Raw genomic sequence first — 16,647 nt, 5'->3', positions numbered from 1 at the left:
GCAGGTCACCCGAACCTCTGTGATGGAGATCCTTTCTAATCCTTTTCATGTTTTCAAAGAGCTGTGATGCTGTCTCTCAAATTAGTTGCCCAGTAGAGGGAGTGGTTTCTCTGCCTCTGCTCTGCTTTAGCAGCCTGGCAAACCTCTCCCTTTACTTGAAACGTTGTGTGTTTTTTAACATTATCAACTCATTCTCGTGTATCAAGGGAGAGCACAAAAAGACAGTAACTTAAGCTGACTAGAATGATTGTTTCGTGTTTTCATCTAAGTCTTTTCCAATATTTTATCTTTTCATCTGTTCTACATGTAGTTATGGAATGAGATACATAGCCAAAGTTCTGAAGAGCTCACTCCACGAGAAATTCCCAGATGCAACAGAAGATGAACTATTAAAGGTAGACTTCTTAGGGCAAATTGCCAACAGCTTGTTTTTTTAATGCCAAAGTGGATTTTTGTTTACACTAAATATTCTAAGGAACTGGGAAAGCAGCATTTATTGAAGGAAATTGGCATTTCTTACTGAGTTTCAAAGGGGCTGAGGAAGGGGAGAAGAAAATTATGTTGCCACGATCTAGGTGTGTTAATCTGGGTGCTCAGCAATTATTATGGAAGAGGGTGCTCAACCTGTTTTGGATAATAACTGCACTTAAAAGGTTGGAGTTTATCTGAATCATCCTGGGGCTTGGGTTGGTAGCTAAGACCTTGTCATCACCAGTCCTTTCATTGAGAGCACTGTAGTCCTCTTCTTTTTTTCTTCCCCATCTAAAGTTGTTAATGTGTTAAGAAATTGTAATTTAAATCCAATCAGGAAGGTCTCTAAAAGAGAAGTTTGAGTAGATTATACTACACTTGGCTCACATGACACTTAAGATGCTGGCAGAAGTTGTAGAAATGGCATTTGTACAGACTGAAAAACAAGGTGTGAGTGATAAGTACGGTACTGGCACAGTGGCCATAGTTACCCTACCACAGCCATGGTGTCTCTGCAGAGGACTTAGGGGAATTGCTCCACAGGCCTTCCAAACAGCTGAGAGACTGACAGCCCTGTCAAATTAGGATTATTTTGCACTTCAGTAAAGACCCTTTTATTGGTGTTCAGTTACATGGTTCTAAAAGTACAAGGTTTTCATTTTAATGGAACTTCCCTAGTATACAGTAATTTCACGAATACAAGCCGCAGCAATTTGACAAAAATTTTGGTGGAAACCCGGAAGTGCGGCTAATAGTCGGGTGCGGCTAATATATTAATAATTTTCTGACATTTACAACCCCAGACGTGCCAGCCAGAGTGCCGAGCCAAGCACCGGCCAGTAAAAGCCGGCATTTCGCAATTGTTGCAGTGTTACCGTGTTGCCCTGGCTCCCTGCAGGCAGCACGGGGGGCGGGGGAGAGAGGCGGGAGAGCTCTCTTCTTCCCTCCTCTGCCGCAGCCCGGGGGGGGGTGGGGGGGGCGCCGCCATTGCCGCGGCTCAGGGAGGACGCGGGGGGGCCGCGCCGCCATTGCCGCGGCCCGGGGAGCCGACGGGGGGAAGCGCCGCCATTGCCGCGGCTCGGGGAGGACGCGGGGGGGGCGCCGCCATTGCCGCGGCCCGGGGAGCCGACGGGGGGGGCGCCGCCATTGCTGCGGCTCGGGGGGGCCGCGCCGCCATTGCCGCGGCCCGGGGAGCCGACGGGGGGGGGCGCCGCCATTGCCGCGGCTCCGGGAGCCGACGGGAGTCCTGCGCAGCCATTACCGCGGCCCGGGGGGGGGCGGGAAGTGCGCGCCGCCATTGCTGCGGCTCGGGGAGGAGGCAGGGTGCTTTGTCCGCGCCCGCCGCCGGCGCCACGGGCGCGGGAAAGCTCCGTCCCCGCCCGCCGCCGCTGCCGTAGGAGCGGGGGAAGCTCCGTCCCTGCCTGCCACCGCGGGGCAGCGCCGACCCGGGGTGACCAAGCCCAGTGGCAGCGGCGGCTGGCCCCGAGCGGCAGCACTGGGCTGGGCCACCTGGCCCCGTCAGCGGCCCCTAGCAGGCCGAGCCTGCACAGCCTTAGCTCAGCCAGTAAACCCCGCCCTCCCGCGGTTCTGTTACTAATTGCACGCGGGTCCTCGCTGCGAACGACAGAGCGGCTTATATTCGTGTGCGGCTTATCTATGGACAAAAACCGAAATATTTGCCAACACCCAGAGATGCGGCTTATACTCAGTGCGGCTTGTATTCGTGAATTTACTGTACTTCATTGTCCATCACTCTGGCAATACAAATTTAAAAATTGCTCAACACATTAAAAAACTTAGATAGCAAATGGAGTACCCACTTGAAGGCCTTTAAATGTGTAAGTTGGAAGTTCTGCAGGTGCATACACATATGCTAAAGCAAATTACAGAAAGCCAAGTCCTGCCTGTTTCTGAAACCAGGAATTCTTTGAAGTTGCCATCTTCATAAGCTACTGTAACATTATTACAGAAACTGCAGTTTGGGAAATCTATTCTCTAGATTTCTAGGACTGCATTTCAGTCCAGTCCCTTTGAGAAATAAGGATCCCCTTATCAATAAATGCATTAAATGCCAGTATCTGCAGCATTTCAGGGAAAATGAGCCTTGGAAGCAGAACCTTGTGAGATTTAGAAGACTTTTGTTTAACTCCATACTTGCATTAGCTGAACTACAGCCAGTGTCAAATTGAAATGTGGTTGTAAAAGTCCATAACTGATGTTCAGAGGTGTTGTGGAAGGAGTATCATGTAAAACGTTCTTCCAGTTAGCCTAGTTAGTAATGTGTGTCTTCAGTATTCTTCTAGCAACAGTTCCTGTGGTCTAATTTAGAAGTAGGAATGATTGGTCATGTTTTGTAAGGTGTCATTACTGTATGCAAAGGGGAGATCTCTTAACCTTTTTCTCTGTTTTCTTAGATTGTTGGCAACCTCCTGTACTATCGCTACATGAACCCTGCCATAGTTGCTCCTGATGGCTTTGATATAATCGATATAACAGCTGGGGGCCAGATACACCCTGACCAGAGGAGGAACCTAGGCTGTGTGGCAAAAGTCCTCCAGCATGCTGCTTCTAACAAACTCTTTGAAGGTGAAAGCGAGCATCTGTCATCTATGAACACTTACCTCTCACAGACTTACCAGAAGTTCAGGTATGCAAGGCCCTCACAAATACCTACAGAGTAAGAGCTTTCCTCTAGGATGAGTAAGGAAGGTGGACTCCTTGTTGATAAGAATTTCCTGTTCATGGTTAAAAATGTTGAGTGATGGCAAAGAGAAATGTTCACTGACAAGGAACTGGAGCAGGAGTAACAGGTATTTTACCTTGTGCATAGATTTGACATCATCATCTGCTGTCTTGGTTGCAGTTCCTTACTGCAAGCACAGATTGAGAACATACTGAGGTAACTCATTATCCAGCAGAATCAATATCTGCTTTGAACATTTTATCTGAGGAAGAAAAAATACTTGTCAGGAAAAAGTTGCAGGGTTCGTTTTTACTCTGTCATCTTTGCTGACAGATTCTATACAGATATTATTCTTTTATCTTGCAGTCATAGGAAACTGCATGTTTTCCTACATTCTGGGATACAAGGTCTTTGGGATTATTGCCCAATTTGGGGGGTGATTGCTATTACTTTGTGGTATTGTTAAGTTTTGCAACAAATTTGTACTCAGAATTTCTGTCTTTAGTGTCTGTCCTTCATGAAAGCAGATGCAGTATATTTTCATATCGTGGGTTTCCTTGAGAGATGTCAACCACAGACACAGAGATAATTCAACTTAGCAATTTCAATAAAGGATTTAGGGCATGACAAAATCATGAAGAACCTATCAGGTAGAAAGTGTTATAGCTAGAATAACAAATGCTAACAAAAGAGTCCTACTCTAGTCAGCCCTTGATTACTACAAAAGGAAGAATCCCTCCCCTAATTAAGCTAATTTAAAATGTCTGTATGCTGGTGCTCTGTACTTTAATTAAGCCCTTCTTAGACAGCAATGGTGGCTGCCTTTAGCTGCCTGTTTCCCTTTGGAACAATATTAGCAATATTAGCTAAAGCTATTAAGCCCGCTTAGATCTTTTACTCGGCATTTATGAAACTGTGCAGAAATTTGTCCACACCCTTCCTAAGTCTTTGAGATCATCTGTGTCTACAACTCCTCCGTAGCAAATTAAAATTAATTTTTGCCATTATTTTTTGGACTTAAATCACGGTCCCCATTTTTTCCTTTCAGAATTCTTATAAACAATATTACATTTTCTCTTGTTTTAAGCAGATCATTTTCTGCCTAATAGCAATGTAAACATTTGTGGGACAAATTGAAATTTTGTACATCCATTTCAATCAATTCCTTCTCATATTGCAAAATGTCTTCATAAAATAAGAGAGAAATCCTTTTAAAACTTCTAGGGCGTTAAATACATATTTCTGTAAGTCCTTAATATTTACCAAGTTTTCACTCCTTGTTTAATAAGGAGGGAGAAAATCCCAACCCCTTTAGAAGACTTCCACCAGCTACCCAGGAAAAAGAACATTTCATCATTCCTATTAGCATGTTGCCTTCAAAAGGCTCCTTGAAACATAGAGGGTAGATTGCAGGTTATAAGAGAAACATAATGCATGTCAAAGACTTGACTGTAGCTTTTTTATACAGGCCAAATAAAGTGAATTTTTAAGGGACAGTTACTGAAGTCTTTCTCATTTTCTTTTAGGAATTTTTTTCAAGCAGCATGTGATGTTCCTGAACCGGAGGAGAAATTCAATATTGATGAATATTCTGACATGGTGACCCTTAGCAAGCCTGTCATATATATCTCCATTGAAGAAATTATCAATACCCATTCAGTAAGTCACATGTAAACAGTCTAGTCAACGGACTATAGCATACAAATTATCACACATTTGCAGCTAACACTCTCTGGGAAAAGCTTAGTTTTCATTCTTATTTTTGTAGTAATTTCTTCACTCCGCCTCTGAAATGTTCTGAAACCGAGTATTAGATTTTATTTTTTTCCCTAGGAAAAATCCAAATGTTGCTTTCATACAAAAGCATCATCTTGAATAATAATTAATATGTAATACTTTCTGATGGAAGAAAAAACAATTATGTTCCTAACATTATTTCTAACTTTAAAACTATTTTCTGTCCTGGGTAAGAAAGTGAAAGCAGTTTGACAAAAGGCCTTTGGGAATAGAAATTTTATCTTTTGGCTCTGGCATTCTGTCACATGACTTGTTGGAAGCAGATGCAAACATCTGATCTAGAAAAACTGACGCTGTGGTATCGTGCCTGTTCTTACTGTGGGTAAAGAACAGAATAGCGTCAGTTTGAAGTATGACTTAATAGGGTGTAAGTTAAATGTTTACCACATGTTCCTCCTAAAACTGGGATATTACTATCTGTTTCCTGGCTTGCAATATGTCCCCTGTGTGTCCCCCCGCCCAAGTCAAGAAGTACCCCCACAACAACATTCCCCCATTGAAAAAAAAAAATAAAATCCCACAAACACCACAAAGAATCTCTTTCAAATACTGCCAGATACATTATGGAAAAGGTAGAACTCGCAGCAGGCCACACTGTAAATTAGTTTTATTCAAGTGAACTAAATCTGCTAAAAATAAACTCTCTTGTCTTGTCTTTGTGCCTGTTCTTTTAATTTTTGAAGTGATAAACCTATGCCTGCATGTAATGACCAGAAGTTATATGTGAACACTATTCCTAATCAAATACTCCTTTTAGTGAGTCTACTGACTGACATAATATGTCTGTTAGGTGCAGTCGGTGCTGTAGAGCTGGTTCCTCACTTAGAAAATATAGTCCTTTCTGAAAGGTACCACTGGTGCTGTTGTAAGATACTGGAATGGATATACAGAAAATTCTGTGAATCAGCAACGCTGTCTTTGTTCCTTGGAGTATTAAGGATGTAGCACCAAAATGCTTGGGATTATCAGCCTTTATTTTGTGATGATTAGGACTTCGTTAATCCTAATTGCAAATCTTCTGCTCAGCCATGCCATTTAGCACCCCAGAGACAATTGCTGGAGGAGCAAGGCAAGCTCTTTTACAGCAAGAGCAACTCTAAACTCAAGCCCAGAATCCAGGGTGCTTCCTGGTCTTGGGAAGGTCCTCCATAATCCTGATCATGCTAGGTCTATGTTTTTCGACATTTAATTTCTGGATTAAGTATAACATTACCAAGAAAGCTTTGACTGGATGCTGATTTCATTCACATTTGTTTACAGCTGCTTTTGGAACACCAGGATGCCATTGCCCCTGATACTAATGACCTGCTGAATGAATTGCTGGAAGGTTTGGGACCTGTTCCTGATATAGAATCTTTCCTTGGTATGCTGTTTTTTGTCTTTACGGGTAACTTCATTCTAGGGGCAGAATTAAACAGAGGCTTGACTTACATACTTTTGTGTCTCTCAGAGCAATAGCTTCTGCTTCTCTGTTTATTACAGAATTCTTTTCCAAACACTTATTGTAACATTGCACCTTATATTTGAATCTTTTTCTACTTGCAATAGTCACTCTAAAAATTAATGTGTGGTTCAAAATCCAAACGTTAGTAATGTTTTGAATGGGATTATTTTTTTAACAATCCGGTCTTAAGATTTGCTAGTGTTGGGTAGAAACTTTGAAAAAGTATGTAGAGAATTCTACAACCAGCCATTTTTTCTTTTGATACTTAATTTTTTTTTAAGTGGTTTTTATTTGGATAATTATGCAAATTTATTATAAATTAATGTATTTTACTGATACTTAATTTGCATTTATTGTAGAAAACTGTTTAGAAAGTAGCTAGGAGTCATGTATTACACCAACATTCAAGTGAATAGCCTGTTAACCTAGCTGCTACTCTTCTATTTCTTCATTATCACTGCATGTTAGGATAAAGGATGTTACATAGTTGGTATTACTCCATAAGAGGGATGACATGAAAGTCTTTTGCACATCAGGACCCTGAAAAGCAAGGATTGGTGGAATTTCCAAAATATTGTAACCGGGCTTATAAATAGCTAAATTATGGTTTTGATTGTTCAATGTCCAAAAAAGACTGTTTCTACGTGGAAGGAATAGAGGTGCTATATAATAAGCTTAATATTTTTGATTATTTACAGTAATTTATCTAGGTACTTGTTTACTTCATGCACTGAATTATGGGAAAATTGGAAAATTTGGAGTAAAATATGTTTCCTTTTAGGGGAAGGAGCTGTTGATCCCAATGACCCCAACAGGGAAAGCACACTGAATCAACTTGCGAAAACAGAGATTTCACTGTCTCTAACAAGCAAATATGAGTTAAGAGAAGGTGAAGATCAGGATCTCAAAAGTCTGATGATAAAGTAAGTTTTCCTTAAACATTTATATTCTGGCAATGCTGTTTGGTTGTTTTCAAACATCACTTTTTAAGCATTTGCCCTTCCTAAGTGTGTTTCTGAAGTGCAGAATGCATTCAGTTTTCAAAAGCCAGTTTGTGTTCAGTGCCACTCAAACTTTTCCAAAAGTCAGAAGAACTGTCAGTTTTTCCAGAAAAATATATACATTGCCATCTGTGTTTTCCTAACCTAGGAAGTGTTTTTTCACAATGCTGTAAAAGCACTCTGCTTTAAAATGCCACAACCTTGGGAAAGTAGAGATGAAAAGCACTCTAGACTTAAAAGGGTCAGACAGTATTACCATGTCCTTTCCTCCCCCTCAAAAATAAACACTTTTCTGATAAACTTTCATTTGAAAAGAATATAACTGTTACTTCAGCAGGAAGTAACATACATGCTGCATGCTTTAATCCAGTAAAGAAAATTATGTTTTTCCTGTCTGGTAAACAAATTAAAAAATGGCTACAGAGATACTCTGGAATACAGGGCTACTTTATAGTAAAAGTTAATTATATAACAGCACTCAGTTCCACATTTTTGTCACCCATCTTTTGAAGTTATTTCAAGCTATCCAGAAGAGGCCTGTTTACGATCCTAGTACCATCTGAGTAAGGTGGAGAACAGGATGGTCCTCTTCTCCAATACTGTGCTTATATGTATCCCACATGTGTGAAGGCAGAAGTTCACATTAAAGCGAAAGACAGCACCAATAAGTAGGTAGCAATAACTAGGAGGGCAGACATGGGCTGTAATTCAAATCTGATCTATTAAGCTGTAAGTATTCTGGATTTTTTAAATGATGTGAAGTTTTACTTCTGAAGAAGCAACTGTACCTAGGCAGACTATCACTTTAAACCATTAGGTTTTATCACAGAAATTTTGATGATATTTAGACATTTTCCTTGGAAACTTAAGCTACATTTTTAATTTTCTGTTAATTGTTAGGAATAATGAGCTGTTTCAGTAATCCTGTTCTCTAAGTTAATAGAATTCTGAAGCAGGATGTTCTTGGAAGTATTATGAATGAATAGGCATCAGGACTTAGATAAATTCTTACCAAGAAAAGCACTGGTTAACATATCAGGGTGTAGCAGCTTCCCTTTTTTAGTAAGGAAATGCTCCTTGTCTGTGGTCGCTGGAGAAAGATCTGTCATTAAGTGGTTTGCGTAAATGCACTCCATCAAACGTAAAATTCCTTCAAAGTTTAGCAGTTCTGAGTGCATTTCCACTTTAGTCAGTAAATATGACCCTTAATAGAATGATGAGTAGCTCAGGCTTTTCAAACATTATATTTCTGTCTGCTGTTTTGTCACGATCACAATTAAAATCCACACGTGAGTTGTTGCCTTTTTTTTTATTACAAGTAATTGTTTTACTTTGATAGCTGGTTATCTGTTTTCTAAAATAAATGGAGGGAAGCTTACATGTATTTCTCTATTCAGACTGTGTAGAAACCAGATACTCAATGCTACTAAGGGAAGTTGCGAAACATAAAAAGCTAGAAAGCAAATTTTATCAAGAATCCATAATAAGGGGGGAGTTTGCCACTTTTATGGTTGAAGAAATAGCATGTACAAGTGATCCAGTGATAACTGTTTTGTAATGTCCATATACCCTTTTCAAAAGGACCAAAAGACTCATTGTGGATGTGATACGAACACAACCAGGGGATACACTCTTAGAAATACTAGAAACACCAGCCACTGCACAACAGGTAAGTGTTACACTGTGCCTGAATAAGGAAGGAAGTATTTTATTATAGCTATTTGGAAGCCTTAACGGATCTCTGACAGCTTTCTCCATACCATTATAACAATGAAATTGTTTGTTGATGGTTTTAGATTATTCAGGTTTAGTGTCTTCAAAATATGAACTTGTATAGTTTTGGTTTTTTTACTGTATAATTGGAAACAAAATATGTCTTACTGGGAGCTAGACTGGACTAGAATATTTTTTCCTTGCTGTATCTGAGTCACTATAATGTGACTAGAATATTTTTTCTTTGCGTTTTTTGTAAACATGATCTTTTCTATGTAATACAATCAAGTAGCCTGAGATTAATCTTTCTACTCTTGTTTTATTTCCCCCCCTCATTAAATTCAGTATTGCAACTCAAGTTCCCTGACCTTTTAGTTTATTTGCTTAATATATACAAGCAAATTTCAGGGAAGTACTGCTATCCTTAGTACGGGAATCGAGTGGGAAGAGCTCACAGTTGAAGTCTTTCCTGTAGACACTGACAGACAAAACTGCCTTTCAATAATGTGGAGATTTTAGTTAAACTCAGTGTGTACATATGTAGAAAACACCTGTGAGATCTGGGCAATCTTCCCACAACTTGGTGAAGTCTTTGGGCCTGGCTGAATTAGACATTTTGATTAATTCAAATGTATGTCTAGGTGATGTCACTACATACCTAAGGTATGTCCAAATGCACAGTAAATGGGATACATGGAGACCAAGTGGTAATAGGACATAAACCCTGCAACCTCATTCTTGATAATCTTCTTTGAGAATTCAATGTACTTAAACACTTAAGTTGCCAAATCTGGAAAACAACTTCTGGGGTTTTTTTTTCCCCCCCCTCCCAGGAATCTGAGAACTTGAAACTTGTAGAAAAACGTGCCATCTTAGATTCCAAAACTCCAGAGAAAATGAAGCACAGCCAGTCTATTTTTGAAGATGGGCAGCTACCAATAGAACAGAAGAAAAGGAAAATTCAGAGAAATCTCCGGACATTGGAACAAGCAGGACTAGTGTCTTCAGCAACTAAGTACCAAGAAATTATAAATGAGATTGCTAAGGTAAACAGCGTATTTGCCTGTATATATACAGATTTATTTTTTTTTTAGCATCTAGCCTAAATCCATTGCAATTAGAGAAGTAAAATACATCTTTTTCAGGGAATGCTACCCTAAACTACTGAAACATCCATATACAAAGCAAATTTGTTTTGTTTTCCTTACAAAATAAGCGGAAGAGAGTGCTCTCCTACATAACTGAACTGAATGACACAAAACTGCAACCTTTGTTCAATACCAAATCTGGTATTGAATGTGATGCTGATGATGCTTTAACTCCTCCCCTATAATGTTTCAATGTAACTTTGTATATTTTAGCAGTAATTGGAATTGCTCAGTGGTACTGCTGAAATAGGAATTGCTGTGGTCTTCGTAAGGTTTCAAAAGAAACCTCTCTATGAAACATTAGTGGATTGGTATTAACACTAGTCTGCTGTGGTTGGGCAGGACACAAAAATAGTGGGCCAATGCAGTGCCCATCCTGACACTATGAAACACAGGAACTGTTCTTAACAAACCCTATTCCACATCCACAACGCATACTGGCCATAAGAATCTTAGCATATTGAACTATCTTCAGCACAGCAATGGCATCTTCCTTTAGAGTTCTGGGTCTGTTAGACCCTGTAGAGCACCGAGAAGTTCAACACCACTTGTATGTATGAGTAGCAATGTGATTGCCATGTAAAGAAACTGTAGTACTCCCTACAGGTACTGTTCTTGTGAGAACTAACATAATGACTGAGGGAAAGCACAAAACTTAAGTCAGATTTTGTAATTACAAACTGGAATGGTAATGAACTGAGGCTTTTTAAAATTTCAAATTAATAAAACAATTACGTTAATAAATTCACTTAGGATATCCGGAATCAAAGAAGATACAGACATCATCGAAAAGCTGAATTGGTGAAACTCCAGCAGACTTTGAATGCACTTAACTCCAAGACAGCATTTTATGAGGAACAAATTAATTATTACAACACCTATATAAAAACTTGCTTGGACAACTTAACAAGAAAGTGAGTTGAATCTTCCTTTCTTTTCTAATGTGTCTTTTAGTGTGCTTTATCAAGGGGGGAGCAGGTGTTAATCTGTAGTCTAAAGTTTTGATTCCAGCAGATGGACAATTCTATAAAGGGTCCATGAAACTGCATCAGCATCTAGAAATTAAAGCCTTGTATTTATTTATGACTGCATTTGAGAAAGACAATCTGAGATGTGTAGATGTTTTCAATATATTTAATTGGTGCTACTTTGCACATCCATTTGCATGCTTGCAGGTCATGCAGCTTTGGGAAGTAATTATTGATTTCTTCCTTCTTTAAAAGGTGTGGGGTTTGTCTTTAGAATGGAAAAGAAGGAAACAAATACCCAAATAATTTCATCTTTTAGGTATAATGCAGTTACTTGAAAACAATCTCCCCACTACTGCTACCAAAATATTAAAATGAAAACACTTTACTGACATGAATAGGAATTTTCCTAGTGCACACTTCATTGATCTAAAAATTAACTCTAATTACACAGTATTTACCATTTACGTCACCTTAAGTTTACAAATTGCTATTTTAAACTGAAGATTGTGGACTCTTTAGGATTAGAGTTGCATTTCAAAATAGATTTGAAAGAAGTGCTAAAAGATGATTCAGACTCATTGGGTAGATTTTTAGGTGATTGACTGTGTGCCAAAAATTCCTCTAACTCCTTCTTGGGATGTTTTCTTTTTTGATTTTTTTGGTTAATTTTGGTTTTTTAGAGAAGTGAAAGAAAGAATGAAAAAGTTAAATACGGCTAGAAGAGTGGCTGAAGTGTTAAGGATCTGACAAATACACCAAAAGCCAGTTTTCTTGTTCTCTTTCCAGAAATTCACGGAGGTCAATTAAATTAGATGGAAAAGAGGAGGTGAAGGGAAGCAAAAAACTGAAACAGACCTCACTAAAGTACACAGCTGCAAGACTTCATGAAAAAGGTGTCATCCTAGAAATTGAAGATCTTCAAACCAATCAGTAAGTGCAGTACAAAACAATTCTGAGCATTTTCTAATGAACAATTTCTGAAGGGGCCTGGCGTTTCTAAAAGAAATCTTAACGATTTCCTGTGCCACAGCTAAAATTACCTTGGACTTCTGCATTCAGAAGGATGCTACAGTCTAATTGTCATAATTAATTTTTTCTTTGTACCTTGTTCTATGATTACCTTGGGAAAATATTTTCACAAGCCAGCCCTAGCACCATCTTACATGGACAAGTACAAGTTTGGCAGCAGACTCACCATTAATGACCACCTTTTTAAGTAGTTGTAGCAATTTTTTTTCATATATTGACCAGTCGCTTTCAAATAGCCTAGTAAACCCCAGATTTTCTGCTCTTTCTCACTATGCAGGATGAATGGATGTTTATTCTTTTGTATTCTTCCATTTTGAGGCTGTGGTAGTGAAAGTCATCTTTGCACCTTCCCATCCACGTTCTGCATGGAAAAGTTTTTTCTATGTTTTTTGTTGGTTTGTTTTGTTGTTGTTGTTGTTTTTGGTTTTGCTTTTTGTTGGTTTTGTTTTGTTTTGTTTTTTCAAATGGATTCATCCAATAGAGGAAGCCACATGAGGAAATATGTACCTGCCAGGAGATGATTGGGCATGGCAGAAGGAAAATCTGGCTGTCCTGCTTCTATCCACTGGATGCTTGATCCAATTTGTTCACTGAACTTCCCAAAGCCTTTTTTTTTAAATTATTTTTTTTGTGTTTTGTTGAGTTTTTTGTTCGTTGGTTTGGTTTTGCTTGGTGTGTTGGTGGTTTTTTTTGTTTGGTTGGTTTTTTGGATTTGGGTTTCTTGGGGGGATTGTTTGTCCAATACAAAAGAGTTCCAAATTTTGTATTTCATACTTCCAGTATACCAAAAAGTGTCTAAGAAGGCACTGCATGGAGTGCAGTACAGGGAGGGATGGAGTGATTCTTTTGACACCAACAACACTGCTTGTGGTCAAAGTTATTCTGTGTTCTGCAGGCTTTTTCCCCTAAAACTGTCTCTGGATTATATGAAACTGCACAGCCTATGTATTCAGTTACCTTTCTTGTTTCAAGGTTTAAGAATGTGATGTTTGATATCACACCTGGAGAGGAAGTGGGTGACTTCGAAATCAAAGCAAAATTTTTAGGAGTTGAGATGGAAAAAGTGCAGCTCCATTTCCAGGTTTGAATTTTGTTACTTTGCTATATAGCTGCTGTTGCATTTCCTGTAACTACATTTTTTTCCAGTATCTTTTTCACATGTATGCATGAATCAGTAAATCAGTACAGAGCAGCAGCTCATGAATAGTATAACTTCTGCAGGATGCTGGAATTGGGCATTGAATTAATGCTTATATTGGGGCAGCTACGTGGAATCAACCACCACATTAGTTCAGTGGCAAGCAGGAAATATTTAAAGAAAATAGAAATACACAGAGCAAAGTATTTCTTCTGGTTTGCGGTTACTGACTACCTGCAGCTTAGGATCAAGAAGATTCATAATGTTTTCTACATGTATCTCAATAGTTGCTTACAGTTGTTTAAGTTTTGAAAAACTTAAGAGTTGGTGATCTTAATCACATCTTGTCACTGTAAGGTATAGATTTAGAGAGGCACTAATGATTTTTTTTCTCATTTCAGGATTTGCTTCAGATGCAGTATGAAGGTGTGGCTGTAATGAAAATGTTTGATAAAGCTAAAGTGAATGTGAATTTGCTCATATTCTTGTTGAATAAGAAGTTCTATGGAAAATAAGTACTTTCAGATATCATGGGCTTCATCAATCAGTGGGAAGTCTATTCAGTATTTTTTTGCTTATAAACATTTTAAGTTTGTCATTGGATGCTTGTTAACTTTTAAAAACACACCCTAAAACACCAAATGTTCGGAGGAATGTACGCAGTGCCTTTTCAGCATTGATAACAAAACAGAAAACCAAGAAATCAATGCATTTAAACAGTTGCAGATTTCATTTGTGTTGGTACTTTCAAATCAAAATATTATTTAGGACACAGAACTATTGTGTAGATTTTAAGGTAGGCAGAAATTGAATTTAGTTAAATATATAAACCTCTTCGTTTTTTTAAATTGAAACATTTTGAAATTACCTCAGATATATAATATAGTTGATACTAGATTTTAAGTATTTACCAAAAGAAAACCTAATTTGTTTCTAAGGGATAGTTTCAGCAAATATTTAGTTACATACTAGGCCTCTTTTGTGTCAGTTGTCAGTTGCAAAGCAAACTTATTGTGCAATTCAAAAAATTTTATAGGTAATTATAAAGTGACAATAACAACTTGCTTCACAAAAATATATTTTGCGACTCATTCCTACTAAATGCACTACTGCCTCGTGCAAAATGACATTGTCTACTTTTACAGCCTTTGGAGTGGTATTGGGGAAATCTGAATAGCGAACAGTTGTTCAGTTTGAAGTATTTGAATACCTAAATTGTGCCTGTCTGTCCTTTTTTTTTTTTGTAAGAAAATAAATGCAATAAAATCAGTATTTAGATTGGGTTTTTAAAATATTCTTTGGAGATTGTTCTATGTAAAATAAACATTACCTAATTAAACTGGCTTGGTGACTATATTTAACTTCAGGGAATTATTAAAGCCACAATCTAGATGGCAATTGAAAGAACTTCCTTCAGTGTGTTTGTAAAATTGCATGTAATTAAGCATGATTATCCTCAGTACACCTGGGGAAAGCTGCTCAGCAGTGAAGACTTCATGGCCTTTATGCCATTGAATGCGACAATGATTTTGCTTAGGAACTATCACTTACACCTGCAGAGCAAAAGTTTGTACCATTGGTAATGTGATCAGTAGAAAATACCTACTTTTCTCACTTCTTTTGTGACGAAGACAGTGAGACATTCTGGAATGAATTATAAAAGCAAATATTAAATAAGTATTAACTCTGGTAAGGGAATAGAACAGTGTTAAGTCACTGGCAGATATATCTATTACAAGCTCAGCTGACGTACTAACTGATCTGTGATGTTACAGAAGCTGAAAACATTATTACATTTACCAGAGATATTAATTTATGCATGACATTCAAGTTTGAACACATGACTACTTTAAAACAATTAATATTTCTAATTAAAGGATTTAAAAACGACATGATTCCATTTTTCTTCTAGCTGGTTATGTATAAGCCATTTTAATATGACATAAATGCTGCAGTATTGATACCCTGATTCACTTAAAATAGCACTTCACTTTTTCTTCCAAAGAAGAGAAGTGAATTTTACTTGAATATTAATTAAATTCCCAATCTTTTGTTCCCCTTTTTGTTTGCAACAGTCTTGACTAATGGCTATATTCTTAACACACTATAGCTGAGCACTAAATCTGCCACAGGTGTGATATTGCTCCTAAGAACAGACTCTTAAGGTAATGTGTCAAAAGCCCAGGATTTTGCTGGTGAGACATGCCAGAATGTCACAGCCTTTATGGGAGTACAGTAATTTCACAACCATAAGGCGCACCGAACTATAAGGCGTCCCCCCCGGGAGTCGGCAAAATTCATGACTTTGTAGATCAGATAAGGCGCACCGGACTATAAGGCGCACATTTTTTTGCAGCGAGGCTCTGCCCCCAGCTCCCCCCGTGCAGTTGCTGGCTGAGGCCCTGCCTCAACCCGGCAGCCATTGGCCCCCAGGACCACCTGGACCCAGGAGGGGCGGTGCTGCGGGCACCCAGGCCCGCCTCCACCCATCTGCCGTGGCACTGCCGGCTCCCTCCATGGCTCAGAGCTCACACTTCCGGGGTGGCAAATGTCGCAACTTTGTCCATCAGATAAGGTGCACCGGACTATAAGGCGCACTTCTGGGTTCAGGGGATAATTTTAGTCAAAAGGGTGCACCTTATAGTTGTGAAATTACTGTAACTCACTCCTGGTTATGCAATTTTGTGTGACACACTTGACACATTTAGTACCTGCCTTTTCCTCAGTTATTTCTGGAGTAGGCAAGCTTAGAAAAGCTTCTTTGGTCCCCACGTAATGACAAGTGTGAATGGTACGGTCTGTGTGATAGCACACCCCTTTTCCAGCTCTTTCCTTGGCTTCCTGTTCTTCCTAGTGCACATCAAAGAATAATTTTCATTTAATTTCTTTAAAGTCCTTTATAAGCTTTTCTCTTTAATTAGCCAGGTCCCTTTAGGGCCTTGTCACTGAATAATAATCTGAATCCTGCTGAACAGGACTGATCAAGGTTTCTTACCTACACATACGACTAATAGTACAACACCAATGAGCAAAGTGATTCTGTTATTGCCCGCTGTTGCCCAGTGCTGCTGACAGCTACTAAGTACAACAAAAAAGAAAAGCTTTTTAAAGGCCTACTGAAAGGTGCAGTGTGGGGACTTCAACCTTATATAAGCCTCGCTGAAACCAGCTTCAATCATGAAACTGTGGTGTGTAAAGACTTGCATTGCTGGTTCAAAATCTGAGAAAAAAATCCAGTACACCTGAATAGGG

General features: G+C 38.8%; 1 protein-coding gene across 7 annotated transcripts in view; it reads left to right on the top strand.

The window, feature by feature from the left end:
• IQGAP2 (IQ motif containing GTPase activating protein 2) overlaps nt 1–14,681 on the top strand; it is a 127,076-nt gene extending 112,395 nt beyond the window's left edge. For all 7 annotated transcript variants that reach the window (XM_033085826.1, XM_033085824.1, XM_033085828.1 and 4 more), the window contains 11 exons: nt 311–395; nt 2,886–3,118; nt 4,681–4,813; nt 6,212–6,314; nt 7,177–7,318; nt 8,978–9,065; nt 9,943–10,155; nt 11,011–11,171; nt 12,015–12,158; nt 13,230–13,338; nt 13,797–14,681. In XM_033085826.1, coding sequence (XP_032941717.1) covers nt 311–395; nt 2,886–3,118; nt 4,681–4,813; nt 6,212–6,314; nt 7,177–7,318; nt 8,978–9,065; nt 9,943–10,155; nt 11,011–11,171; nt 12,015–12,158; nt 13,230–13,338; nt 13,797–13,910 — 1,525 coding nt within the window. In that variant the 3' untranslated portion in view covers nt 13,911–14,681. The remainder of the gene's footprint in view (nt 1–310; nt 396–2,885; nt 3,119–4,680; nt 4,814–6,211; nt 6,315–7,176; nt 7,319–8,977; nt 9,066–9,942; nt 10,156–11,010; nt 11,172–12,014; nt 12,159–13,229; nt 13,339–13,796) is intronic.
• Nucleotides 14,682–16,647: the final 1,966 nt, after the last annotated feature.

This window comes from Catharus ustulatus, chromosome Z (assembly GCF_009819885.2).
Source record: "Catharus ustulatus isolate bCatUst1 chromosome Z, bCatUst1.pri.v2, whole genome shotgun sequence".
Classification (NCBI taxonomy): Eukaryota; Metazoa; Chordata; class Aves; order Passeriformes; family Turdidae; genus Catharus; species Catharus ustulatus.
The sequence above is the reverse complement of the archived record's forward strand: the minus strand, read 5'-3'. Positions and strand labels throughout refer to the sequence as shown.